This window comes from Salmo salar, chromosome ssa05, assembly GCF_905237065.1.
Source record: "Salmo salar chromosome ssa05, Ssal_v3.1, whole genome shotgun sequence".
NCBI lineage: Eukaryota > Metazoa > Chordata > Actinopteri > Salmoniformes > Salmonidae > Salmo > Salmo salar.
This window is the reverse complement of record NC_059446.1, coordinates 85,631,540-85,644,759: the sequence shown is the minus strand read 5'-3', so window position 1 is coordinate 85,644,759 and position 13,220 is coordinate 85,631,540. Positions and strand designations below refer to the sequence as shown.

At 42.3% G+C, this 13,220-nt stretch overlaps 2 protein-coding genes across 3 annotated transcripts; both read right to left on the bottom strand.

Moving 5' to 3' along the window:
• Positions 1–207: 207 nt before the first annotated feature.
• Positions 208–3,321, bottom strand: LOC106594172 (uncharacterized protein C8orf88). Of its 2 annotated transcripts, XM_045719238.1 has the most exons (7): positions 3,031–3,321; positions 2,087–2,166; positions 1,640–1,696; positions 1,431–1,515; positions 962–1,068; positions 699–751; positions 208–454 (listed from the first exon to the last, which is right to left on the bottom strand). In XM_045719238.1, the coding sequence occupies exons 1-7, from the start codon at positions 3,068–3,070 to the stop codon at positions 445–447; spliced, it is 432 nt and encodes a 143-aa protein (XP_045575194.1). In that variant the 5' UTR covers positions 3,071–3,321; the 3' UTR covers positions 208–444. The 2 variants fall into 2 exon arrangements, with proteins under 2 accessions (XP_045575194.1, XP_045575195.1); XM_045719239.1 differs by lacking the exon at positions 1,640–1,696.
• A 1,360-nt stretch (positions 3,322–4,681) lies between these two features.
• On the bottom strand, positions 4,682–10,419 carry LOC106592236 (RNA-binding protein 12B-A-like). The gene is given in 3 exon segments (XM_045719234.1): positions 4,682–6,006; positions 6,009–7,075; positions 10,272–10,419. Coding segments are annotated over 2 exon segments (1,914 nt in total). The 5' UTR covers positions 7,050–7,075; positions 10,272–10,419; the 3' UTR covers positions 4,682–5,133.
• Positions 10,420–13,220: the final 2,801 nt, after the last annotated feature.

Genomic DNA, 13,220 nt, shown 5'->3' with positions numbered 1-13,220 from the left:
ATTCAATGGCCTCCACTGAGGCGTTATTAGTATTATGCCATATGTAAGCATTTGTTAGCATTAAGGCACATCATTCAACCACTCATTATTATTTTAGACGGAAGCACACAATTTAAAACATGTAGGTTACGGTACATTTTCAGGTTTGTGTCCACCATGAACCAACATTTGTCAAAGGAACAAAAACAAAAAAATGATACCCTTCGCTTACAACTCTCATGGTCATGGCCGTTTATGATCTGAACCCTATCGGCCCTGGTCAAAAGTAGTGCACTAAATAGGACATAGGGTGCTATTTGGGACGCATCCCATGCCTGTGGTGTTCTGGGCTCAACTGGGATTTTTTTGTTGTTGTTGGTATATCACTCAATGGCAGAGCAAGTTGTAGTGGTGTGTGGGTTGAAAAGCAGCAGCAGCAACCAGACTTCCCAGCTCCATGTTAGCCTAGGCAAACCTAAACAAGAAAATATTCACACAAACATTTAGGATTAATAAATCATTCATGTTTTCTAAAATTGTGTTAAAATTGATATTGCACCAAAAAAAGCTTTAATGACTTCTACAGAAGCTGTGGTAAAGGGAAAACATTTGTCCGATTTCACAGAATCTCCAAAATCTTCACCTAATACTGTAGTTATTCTTTACAAATGCATCTTCGCACCAGGCATGTTCATTGACACACTTGTATTTTTACTTACATTTCATTGTTTTCATCAGACCTCTTCTCCAACCTTGGCACACCAGGTTCTCTCTGTGGAAATGAATGAACATTCAATATCAGGAATTTGCAATAAGCCATGTTAAGCTATGGCACTGAGAACAGGTTAAAGGTAAAAATACAGAGCAGGTTGGCAAGTGATACGAAAGGTAAATCAAAAGGAGATACTTCTGAATTTGCTCTGATTGAATAAATGAACTACTAAACAAGCTATAACTGAGTATGAGACAAATGACGAGCTACCGCCTTTTCCAAAACAACAGGATGTTCTGGTAAGAAGTCCGGTTTTCTTTTGGCAATGGGGGAACTGGCCAGTTGAATCAGGAAGTCTCTAGTGTAAGATATCCTCACTAGGAGAGAGAATCACTTGAATCAGTCAACATCCACACACACACGATAACATGTCGAAGCTGTGTCCCAAATGGCACCCTATTCCCTATATAGTGCACTTCCTTTGAGCCTTGGTCAACAGTAGTGTACTATAGGGAATAGAGTGCCATTTGGGAACAACTATGGACTAAAGTAATTCAAACATTGAAACTCACACTTCGATAGATAGATAGATAGATAGATAGATAGATAGATAGATAGATAGATAGATAGATAGATAGATAGATAGATAGATAGATAGATAGATAGATAGATAGATAGATAGATAGATAGATAGATAGATAGATAGATAGATAGATAGATAGATAGATAGATAGCTTACCTTTAGTTGGGGTGGAGTCTTTTTGTAGAGTCTGAGTTTGGAGATGGAGGATTTCAAAAAACTGTTCCACTCCAATACTGTTAATCTTTCCATAGGATAAAAACATGGTCAATGCAAGAAATAGATTAATCTTATAGACTATCTACAGACTAACTACTTATCCGAGCAAGTAATTGTCAGTTTTCTGGGTAAAACTATGCATCACTCACTGTTTTTTTCTCCTGCTTGTCCACACACAGATGGCTCAGCATTTCTAAAGCAGGGGTCTGTATAAAGAGAAAGTGGGACACTGGCTGCAGTCTGATTCTCTACCCTTCTCTTTGAAGTGTGCACTCACTCACTCACTCACTTCCCCTCAAGGACTTAAAATGAATTGACTTGAGTAAGAAATATCGTAGAAACGGACAACCTTTGCCTACACCAATCCTATGCTTTTAAATATAACAGGGAGGGAGCAAGAACACACTTTGGGTAGAAGGGTAGGTAGGGAATCCGATCTTGAATACTGTCTGTTAGCCGACACATTCATTCATTTTGTTCTTAGTCCATGACTGTTTGTGAGGATCACACTTCATAAAATTGGGTCAAGAAAGACTTAAAAAGTAGCAAGACGTGTAGGTTGAACATGAGAGAGTGAACTAGTCCAGTTAGTTTACCCTGGTCAGTGCTGCAGCGCCGCAGTGGTCTGGCTGGCTGCAGGTGCTTCTGTAAGATCCGCCTCCTTGACACCTCCATCCTGTAACAGCAAAGTGTTATGAAGCCATCTAACTTGTCATGGTCAAGTCTATTTAAAGTTAGTCTGGTCCCAGATCTGTTTGTGCTCTTGCCTGCTCCGATTGTCAAGCTACAATGAGAGACAGTTGTATGATATGACAGCACAGATTGTCACTTAAGCTAATTCAAAGTGCTGCGTGTCACCCACCACATTTTATAAAAACATGACCTCAGGTCTTTCATCACTCACTCATCAGCACTGCAATAGCAAAAGCTGAAGTGTTGACTTGAATTGATTCATTTTGCCCCCATAAAAAGGTGATACAAGTTTATTATTCTAGGAAGTTTTTGACCTGGGCTAGTTACATAAGATGTGAATGTTGTCTTTTATGAACTAGCAACAAATAATTTGACAGATTGAGATAAACTACCCTAAAAACTCTCCCAGTCAGCTGATTAGCTAATTCCAAAAAGTAAATTCCTGCTGAATTTGCCTATCTAGCTAGCACTGACAAACCCCTTAGAAATCCAACCGATAACGTTAGAGAAACTAGCTATGCTTTAACAACTTTGATTTATGGGTTTTATCAATTTAACTTAGCTAACTAAGTTAGTTATTAAGTTGTGACAGTCATTTCGCGTGAGATAGCTACTAAATTGATGCATTATCTCGGTGAAAACTTTTAGCACTAGCATTACCATCACCGCTAGGCGGCTGGCTAAATAGCCATGGCTGCCACCTAACGTTAGCTAGCCAAGTTATCTCGTTGGCCATTTTTTCGAATAATGCTGACCGTACTTATCATGGCAAAAAAAAAGTTACTCGAGTTTTGTTCACTATGAAAACCCTGGCAGGCTTCCATTATTGTCTCTAGGTCATATTTACCTGACCCTGTATGTTCGGCGACACACGGGTTCCTTCCCATCCGAGAGATGCCACACTGATGAGGTGCTGCTTCTGCTGTCGTTACCCCCAAAAAGGTTCAACACGAGACGCGCAGCAAAGTAACGTTTTCAACGAAATTCACGAAAGAGGGGACGGGCGGGGTACGGAAGCAATCTTTCCATATTGAAATCAGTGCAGAACAAATTCTTAGAATATCATACTGATAACAAACGGAGTTTTTCTGCTTTATCGTTCAAGTATCGGTATATTCACGTTACAATACTTGTTTGATAAAATAACTTAGTTATGCTGCACATTTTCAAAGGCAAATCTGTCTGTTCAGTTATCTGGCCTTATTGCTTAAATATACTTTTGTATATTGCAGTGAAATGTGTTGTATTAGAGGGTCAGCCATAGTAGTACGGCGCCCTTGGAGCAAATTAAGGTATAGTGCCTTGCTCAAGGGCACATCGACACCTTTGTCGTGAAATGCTTACTTACGATCCCTTTCCCAACAATGCAGAGTTAAAAAGGGGGATTAGCACAAAAAAGTAAATAGTAACGCAATAAAATAACGAGGCTATATATATATATATATATATATACAAGGAGTATCGTTACCGAGTCAATGTGCAGGGGTACGAGGTAGTTGAGGTAATATGTACATGTAGGTAGGGGTAAAAGAGACTAGGCAATCAGGATAAAGTTACAGCAGCATGTGCTATGTGAGAAAGTGTTCGTACGAGTTTCTCAGCAGTCTTATGGCTTGGGGGTAGAAGCTGTTCAGGAGCCTTTTGGTGCCCTTCTTGGCGCTTTTAAAAATATATATATTTAACCTTTAACTAGGCAAGTCAGTTAAGAACAAATATTTATTTACAATGACGGCCTACACCGGCCAAACTCGGACGATGCTGGTCCAATTATGCGCCGCCCCATGAGACTTCCAATCACGGCTGGGTGTGATAGAGCCTGGATTCAAACCTTCGTGTCTGTAGTGATGCCTCAAGCACTGAGATGTAGTTCCTTAGACCGCTGCGCCACTCGGGAGGCCAAGCTTACCATGCGGTAGCAGAATGAACCGAAGTTCTTGACAACTCTTATTCTTAGGGCCCTTCTCCAAGGTATTCGAACCAGTGACCTTTTGATTACTGGCCCAATGCTCTAACCGCTAGGCTACCGACCACCCAGTTATTACTTCAAGGTTTAAAGTGGAAAACAATTTCTGTGAGAATAGTTAACATGGTGCACCGTAGTCCAACTCTTGGTTACTTCTGGAAATTGGGTAGCTGGAAGTAATGTAGGTGCAATTCACAGATTCTCAGTTAAGTGTGAAAGTCTCCTGCATTCTAAACGTTTTATTCTCACTGCTCCTGACAACCAAAATGTATACATCTGCATCAGAATAAAATAAAAGGGAGTTAATGCAGACAGTCGCACCCCTTTGCTTGTGTTAAATCCTGCATAACTTGGCGTATGAGTTGGGGAATACCTAACATATATAGATACTTAACCATTTGAGTGTGTGTGTGTCCAGCTAAAGCAAAATAACATGGCATTCGAGTCCAAAGACCACAGGAAAAAAATATATATAGGACCATGGGCAATACCGAATTTATCATACAACAAAACATCTTAGATGACGACAAAAGGAGAACATGTATGCATTTTAATCAAAGAATTTCCACTAAGTTTAATGGACAACTTTTACACTATATAATGCAATAAACATTTCAACAAATAATAGTTGCAAATTTAAGTTCTACCTTCACCCAGCTGTTAAAGAAAATACAATTTCAGGCAAATTTCACTAAAAGAAAAAGCTTCAGAAACAGGCTACATAGCAAGCAAGCGATGGGCAAAATACAAAAACAATTGTTATTCTTTAAGGGGGAAAAAACAGACAAAAGGTTTGTCCGTTACACATGGAGTAGAAGGCTATACACACACACACACACACACACAGTATTTTTAAAATCAAAAATTGTTCAGTCACCATCTGTTGGAACCACCAAACTAACCAAATACAGTCCGAGTTGTTCTTCCTAAAACGTCACATTTTAAAGCCCAAAAAGGTTATTTTATGTTCTATACGGAGGACAAATTTCACACAAGAACTAGTTTTACTTTTCTGTTGCCTATTGGTCTTCCACTCAATTCCTCAACTGCCATTAACGCTTCCGAGCGAGATTCCAAAATAATCGTTGCTGAGCCTTTGGGACGCCCTCCATTGTCATACTGCAATGAGACCGATCCAGGAATGACACGATATCCATAGAAAAAGTTATAGATTTCTTCAATTCTGATAGAAAAAGGCATATTAACCAGTGTCAAGGATGTTGGATCATCAAACTGCTGCGGTGCAGAAGGTCCATAGCCTTCATGTCTATGAGCAGAGCCATTGCCCCTGTTATCAAGCAGAACAGGGTTTTCCATCATGTGAGAATCCAGACCCAGACTGCTGCCTCCATCAATATGAACCTGCAGGTCGTTCATAGGAAGATGGCCTATATCAGGGTTGACCCTGTAATCAGTGTCCAGATGGGACATCGCCTCACTGTTCCTGGCCAAGTACCTCTCTGAGCTTCTCTCCATCTGTTGCTCTGTCACTGCAGGTTCACCACCACCAAATTCACACATCTGAGCCAGAGAAATGCATTTCAGGATGACATTTGTTCCAAGAAACCCTTGTCCATTCAGAGACTGTGCCCTCATAGCCTCCTCCTCAGTCTGAAAGATCACAAAAGCCTCTCCAAGCCCATTGCCCTTATGGTCAAGCAGCAAAACAACAGTCTCCTCTGAGATCCTGAAGCCTAGGAAGAAGTCCACAATCTCAACTTTGCGCACGTCGAAAGGCAGGTTTCGCACATACAGGCAAATCTTATCAGATTCATACACATCCTTCTTGGTCTCTCTTGGAAGCCTTTCCTGAGATCTTCTGTAAGACCTTTTAGAGGGTGGTGCACCATCCATTAGATTTCCCCAGATTCTAGCATGGCGACCATTTTCTCTTTCGAGATAGGAGAGATGTACACAATTCGTTTCAGAAATTTCTGCTTGTGAAGAGTCAAGGCAGCACCGTAGTCCCTCAGGCTTCTGAACAGCACAAATGCGGACCTTGTCTCTGACCCATACTTGTCAAGGAGGTGAAGGATCTGATCATACTTGAGGTCTGCATGATGGAAGATCTCCTTTATGTCCCTCTTCTCCACTAAGTAGGGAAGGTTTTCCACCAAGACACAGAACTCCTCATTGGCAGGAGAATTGGACTTTGTAGACCTGTCGGCCACTGGTGAGTAAGACCTAGCACGGTCTGGAGGTTCCCTAGCACCACCTGCCTTAACCCACTGCTTTTCTGAGCTTGCATAGACTTTCACAAACCTCGTTCCAAGGTATTGCCGATGTCTTTTCAGACCCTCTCTAGCATCCCGTCTGGATTCGAACTTGACAACTCCTTTCCCATTTTGTTGGCCGCGGTCATTTCTCATCATAATAATGTCCTCCACCACTAATCCGTCAAAGAATCTTCTCACTTCCTCTTCGGTCGTAGTAAAAGGCATGTCTTGCATATACAAATACAAGTAATCTTGACTGCTTGGCTGTGAGAAAGGCTTTCGGGCGTGACTACGTACGTTACTGTAAGACACTGATCTACTGCCCATCTCCACGCGCTCTTTTCTTCTAGATTCCTCATTCCTGCCTTCTCTTTCCGGTCTTCTGGAACCTTCCTTATACGGCCTCTTTTTGGTCACCTCAGGTTTTATACTTTGCTTGAGAACAGCCTGCATTTCTGACTTGCTGCTCAGCCGTAAGCGAACCGGAGAACCTTTGATGGATCCCTCCGAACGGGTCATCGCCCGCCTCGCGTCTTCATCGGAAGCAAAGATTATGAAAGCCTCCTCACTCTCCCCACCAATAATGTGCACCCCACCATCTGGGATTTTGAGGCCAGTGAAGAAATGGCGAACGTCCTCAGAACCTGCAGTGATTCTGAGCCCCTGTAAATGGATGACCACCGCCATTCCGACAACAGCACAAACAACAGCACCTGTAGACAGAGGGGTACATAATAGCATTATTGCAGAACAGTCCTGTGTCCAGCTCACCAATGCTCTCCAGACCATTCCACTATAACATCACCAAAACAGGTGACACCTTGAGAATGAAAACAGCAACTGAAAACGTTCTGAAAGGATTACGCTGTGCACAAATCTGAAGGTCCCAATACGACACCTAGGCCACTACAAAATGGAAACACCCTAAAAAAAATGTACAGGCCTACAGGCAACAACGGTAGGTCGGAGATTCTAACATCTGAAAGATTAGTATGTCGTCTCCAGGAGTGACAAAGTTCAACCATTAAACTGGATGTCCCTTTCACGGATTGTTCCATCTCAAATCAGCTGTGCATACATTAAATGCATCAGGTATGAGCCTTCACCATAGTATAATGGCAGGCTTCCAATCTACAATTCCAGGCTTCACGTTACAACTATTCAATTCAATCAAGTGTTAAAAAGTTCACAAGTTTCATGCAATATTCTCCTTCGTTAAGTCACATATACACTACATGACCAAAAGTATGTGGACACCTGCTCGTCGAACATGTCATTCCAAAACCACAGGCATTAATATGGAGTTGGTCCCCCCTTCGCTGATATAACAGCCTCCAGTCTTCTGGGAAGGATTTCCACTAGACGTTGGCACATTGCTGCGGGCAATTGCTTGCATTCAGCCACAAGAGCATTGGTGAGGTCGGGCAATTAGGATTGCCTCGCAGTCTGCATTCCAATTCATCCCAAAGGTGTTCAACGGTGTTGAGGTCAGGGCTCTGTGCAGACCAGTCAAGTTCTTCCACACGACAAACCATTTCTGTATGGACCTCCCTTTGTACACGGGGTCATTGTCATGCTGAAACAGGAAAAGGCCTTCCCCAAATTGTTTCCACAAAGTTGGAAACACAGAATAATCTAGAATGAAATTGTACGCTATAGTGTTAAGATTTCCCTTCACTGGAACTAAGAGACCTAGCCCGAACCATGAAAAACAGCCCCAGACCATTATTCCTCCTCCCCCAAACTTTATAGCTGGCACTATGCAATGAGGCAGGTAGGGTTCTCCTGGCATCCGCCAAACCCAGATTTGTCCATCGGACTGCCAGATGGTGAAGCGTGATTCATCGCGCCAGAGAAGCATTTCCACTGCTCCAGAGTCCAATGGCGGCGAGCTTTACGCCACTCCAGCCGACACTTGGCATTGTGCATGGTGATCTTAGGTTCGTGTGCGGCTGCTCGGCCACGTGCTCGATTTTATACACCTGTCTGCAACGGGTGTGGCTGAAATGACAAAATCCATTAATTTGAAGGTGTGTCCACATACACTATATATACAAAAGTATTTCTTCTCTGCGTCCTTGGAATGAAATCGTGCATTTGCCAGAAACTCTCCAATCTATATCAGAAACAGGCATGTATTCAGACCATCAGAATACCCAAACCACAAAAAACCGAAAGGCACAGCATTAACCAATTTCTGTAGATACTTAATATCTAGCAATAACCCATCAATCATTAGGCCTACATCTCGACATACCATACACCATCATTGATAAAGATGGGCATGACATTAGCCATGGACATAGTTAAGCACTTTTCGGACAGCGGAATATGGCCTAGTACCCCTCTGAGTACACCACTTGTCCCTGAAATCAAAGCGGCTAGTGTCTCCGGCAGCTGTTCCAAAGACTGTGACCATAGCAACGAAATAAACATTATCGACGATCGAATGAAGAAACGCTATAACGCCATAAGCATTCATAAAAAGTATTTACACGCAACAGAAACGATAAATCCAAAAATGGATTAGTGGGGGGGGAAATGGTATTGTTAAACGTGACTCTAAACTGACAAGTGTTTGCCAGCAGGCAAGTTAGCTGATCCCGCTGTTGGACGTAAGTGTTGATGTATCACCACGCAGGCTACATGTTCTACTGTGATTGGTGAACAACGGCACCCCTTGAAAAATAAGAGCAGAATCCTATTTTCTCTGGCTGAGCGGCTTCCATGTGCACGAGAACCACCGACCGCTCCGCCTGGATAGAATTGTGCCACCCCGTGCTTTCTGTCCGTGCCTTTAATCCTTTTCTTTGATATGCATCAGTCCACAGAGAGTCAGATATGGGCTTTTCCAATACGGCAGTGTTGTTACTCCAGTCCATACACCCTGGTGTATTACTAATAAGGAACGTGTTTCCATCACTACGGCTAAGGACTTGGAACAGTTACTTCGTGAGGTGTGTTAACCATGTTCGGGAAAAAACAAGTCAAACTTTCCCAGGTCTGGCCCCAAGTCTGAGTAGGTTCACGGCCCAAGACCTTTAGATTTTTTGGGGCCAGGCCTCAGAGGTGGAAAAAACAAGTCTTATGACTTCAGTCCAAACACCGGGGTAAAGTCTATTGGAAATGCACCATAGGCATAAGAGTAATAGCTGGCATACTTGAGCATGATTGGTCGTTCTGCTGCACAAATCAAAAAGAAACAGCCCGCACCCAGCAGAGTTAAACTTGGTACCCTACTGTGACTGATACTAGTCAAAACAACGTCATGCCACAAAATACATTTAATGTCGAGCACACACAGGCCATTGGTCGATTTAACGCAAACATATACTGACACATTTAAAAATATAATTTGTGTAAACCAGATAGAGAACTTTTTACGGCGCGCGATATAAAAATGTCCATTCCCAGTCGCACACTGTGATTCAGGGTTTCATAATCATCGACCATTAACATAATTGGACGGCGACATATCATTTAGGCCAAGTTAAATGCAGAGAAGAGAACCGTCACAAAGCAACCAGTGCAAGACACACATCTGGCTAGAACAATCAGGATACGCGAAACTAGCTAGAAAAACCAAAAGTTATGCCATTACTTGAGGAAACTAGCACACAGCCCACCATAGCAGGGTTCCTAACGTTAGCTAGCTAGCCACTGTGTATGCTAGCCGGTTAGTTCACAGCTGAACACCTACATTGTCCGCGTTTTATTTACCTAAGAAAATGCACAAGCAAAATACACCATACACTAAAAACTGAATTAGTATAAAAACGTCGCAATTTAACGTTAGGTAGCTACATGGCAGCTAGCGTAGCTACCAACGCTAGCTAGCAGGACCTTGCAGCCTGGCTACTCGTAAAATAACGCTACGCTAGCATGATAATTCCATCCCAAGAGTCATACCTAAGAGAGAACTTACACAGGCAGCGAGAGAAAAAGTTTCTTATAAATTTTGACAAAAGGATGGCAGGTTAGAATATATTTTACCCTTCGAGTTTCAAACACGTTTGGAAATACGGAAGCCTAGAGGGAGAAGTAGGAAGATCTCGCGTGTCATTTCTTCTTCTTTGGCATCATGGCGTTCACACATTTTGTTCGTGCATGTCGCCACCTACTTTGCGGTAGTATGTTGTGTATATATATATACACACACACACACACACACACACACACACACACACACAGTACCAGTCCAAATTTGGACACACCTACTCATTCAAGGGGTTTTCTTTATTTTTACTATTTTCTACATTGTAGAATAATAGGGAAGCCATCACAACTATGAAATAACACAATCCAGAACGCAGCTCACTCTGTTCACACTTGACACCAACCTTCTTCAACACCCAATCTCCATTTTTTATCACCATCTTCCTCAAATTCCTCCTCAGAAATCCACCTTTCTGTATCCCCGTCCCAACATTCCTCAACTGCCGTAATTTTTCAAACATATATGACAGACAGCTGCTTGACTTTTTATTAGCAGCCCTAACAGGATCACTAATTGATAAGGGTTAAATCAGACAACTATTTTGGGATATACATTTTTATTTAATCAAATATATTTCTTCTCTCAGTTATTTCAATCAAAGGCTCATATTATCCAGAACCTTCTATTCTGATGCAATATCCCCAAGGGATACCAAGTCAGTTGTACAACTGAATGCATTCAACTGAGGGCGGGTGCCTTAAATAAACATCCCACTTCATAAAACAGGACTCTGATGTTATCATGGCTCGTGTGTCATCTCAAACCTAGAGTACTTCTTTATGTTACATAGCATCTTCCAATCATATATCTCATTTGTATCATATGACAGGCATATTGCTCACCAGTCCAGTGGTCAAGGGGAAAAGGGTTCCAAGAGACACATCGCTGCCCTTTTTTCAACTTCTGAAGTGCATTGGACATGAGGAAAGAGCCATCCTTGTTGCCTCTGGCCACAGCCAACACTGCCAGGCTTCTATACTGAGAGCACAGTTAAGGGAAATAAAGATGGGATAAGATATTTAATCAATTAATTAAAAAAAATGACATGCTTGATAAACAACAGGTGTAGACTAACAGTGAAATGCTTACGGGTCCTTTTCCAACAATGCAGAGTTAAAAGATAAAAACTATCAAAAATAAATAGAAATAGTGACACGAGGATTAAATAAATACACAGTGAATAACAAATAACAATAACGAGTAGAAAATAACATGGCTATCGATATACAGGGAGTAGAAAATAACATGGCTATATACAAGGAGTACCAGTACTGAGTTGATGTGCAGGGGTAAGACGTAGTTATGTACTGTACATATAGGTTAGGGTCACGTTACTAGGCAACTGTCACGTCTTCTGCCGAAGTCGGTCCCTCTCCTTGTTCGGGCGGCGGTCGACGTCGCCGGGACTTCTAGCCACCGCCGATCCACTTTTCATTTTACATTTGTTTTGTCTTAGTCTTACACACCTGGTTTCACTCACCCAATTACCTGTTTATTATTTAACCCTCTGGTCCCCATGTTTGTTTGTGAGTGATTGTTTGTTGTATTGTGGTCCGTATTGTGGGCTTAGTAATTCTCTTGTATTTGATGACTTTGAGTAAAGTTACCTATATTTACTAATCTCTGCTGTCCTGCGCCTGACTCCTCTGCACCAGCTACACATAGATCCTTACAGCAACAGGATAGATAAGACAGTAGCAACAGCGTATGTGGTGTGTTTGTGTGTCTTGGGGTGTCAGTGTAAGTATGTGTGAGTGTGTGGTAAGAGTCCAGCATGTGTGGGTAGAGTCCAGCATGTGTGAGCGTGTGGGTAGAGTCCAGTATGTGGTGTGTGTTGGGGTGTCAGTGTAAGTATGTGTCAGCGTGTGGGTGGAGTCCAGTATGTGGTGTGTGTGTGTGTGTGTGTGTGTTGGGGTGTCAGTGTAAGTATTTTTATTTTATTTTATTTTTTATTTTTATTTCACCTTTATTTAACCAGGTAGGCAAGTTGAGAACAAGTTCTCATTTACAACTGCGACCTGGCCAAGATAAAGCAAAGCAGTTCGACACATATAACAACACAGAGTTACACATGGATTAAAACAAACATACAATCAATAATACAGTAGAAAAATAGGTCTATATACAATGTGAGCAAATGAGGTGAGATAAGGGAGGTAAAGGCAATAAAAAGGCCATGGTGACGAAGTAAATACAATATAGCAATTAAAACACTGGAAGAGTATATTTGACAGTAGATGAGTGTGCAAAGTAGAAATACTGGGGTGCAAAGGAGCAAAATAAATAAATAAAAAATTAGGGGAAGAGGTAGTTGTTTGAGCTAAGATGGGCTAAGTATGTGTGAGTAGAGTCCAGTATGTGTCAGTGTGTGGGTAGAGTCCAGCATGTGTCAGCGTGTGGGTAGAGTCCAGTATGTGTCAGTGTGTGGGTAGAGTCCAGTATGTGTCAGCGTGTGGGTAGAGTCCAGTATGTGTCAGCGTGTGGGTAGAGTCCAGTATGTGTCAGCGTGTGGGTAGAGTCCAGTATGTGTCAGCGTGTGGGTAGAGTCCAGTATGTGTCAGTGTGTGGGTAGAGTCCAGTATGTGTCAGCGTGTGGGTAGAGTCCAGAATGTTTCAGCGTGTGGGTAGAGTCCAGTATGTGTCAGCGTGTGGTGAGAGTCCAGTATGTGTCAGTGTGTGGGTAGAGTCCAGTATGTGGTGTGTGTTGGGGTGTCAGTGTAAGTATGTGTGAATGTGTGGGTAGAGTCCAGCATGTGTGAGCGTGTGGGTAGAGTCCAGTATGTGTCAGTATGTGGGTAGAGTCCAGTATGTGTCAGCATGTGGGTAGAGTCCAGTATGTGTCAGCGTGTGGGTAGAGTCCA

Coding starts and splice junctions, on each gene's coding strand:
- LOC106594172 (XM_045719238.1), bottom strand. CDS start 3,070: ATGGGAAGGAACCCGTGTGTCGCCGAACATACAGGGTCAG. Junction 2,167..3,030: donor CGCCGAACATACAGGGTCAG/GTAAATATGACC, acceptor TTGCTGTTACAG/GATGGAGGTGTCAAGGAGGC. Junction 1,697..2,086: donor GCGCTGCAGCACTGACCAGG/GTAAACTAACTG, acceptor CTCTTTATACAG/ACCCCTGCTTTAGAAATGCT.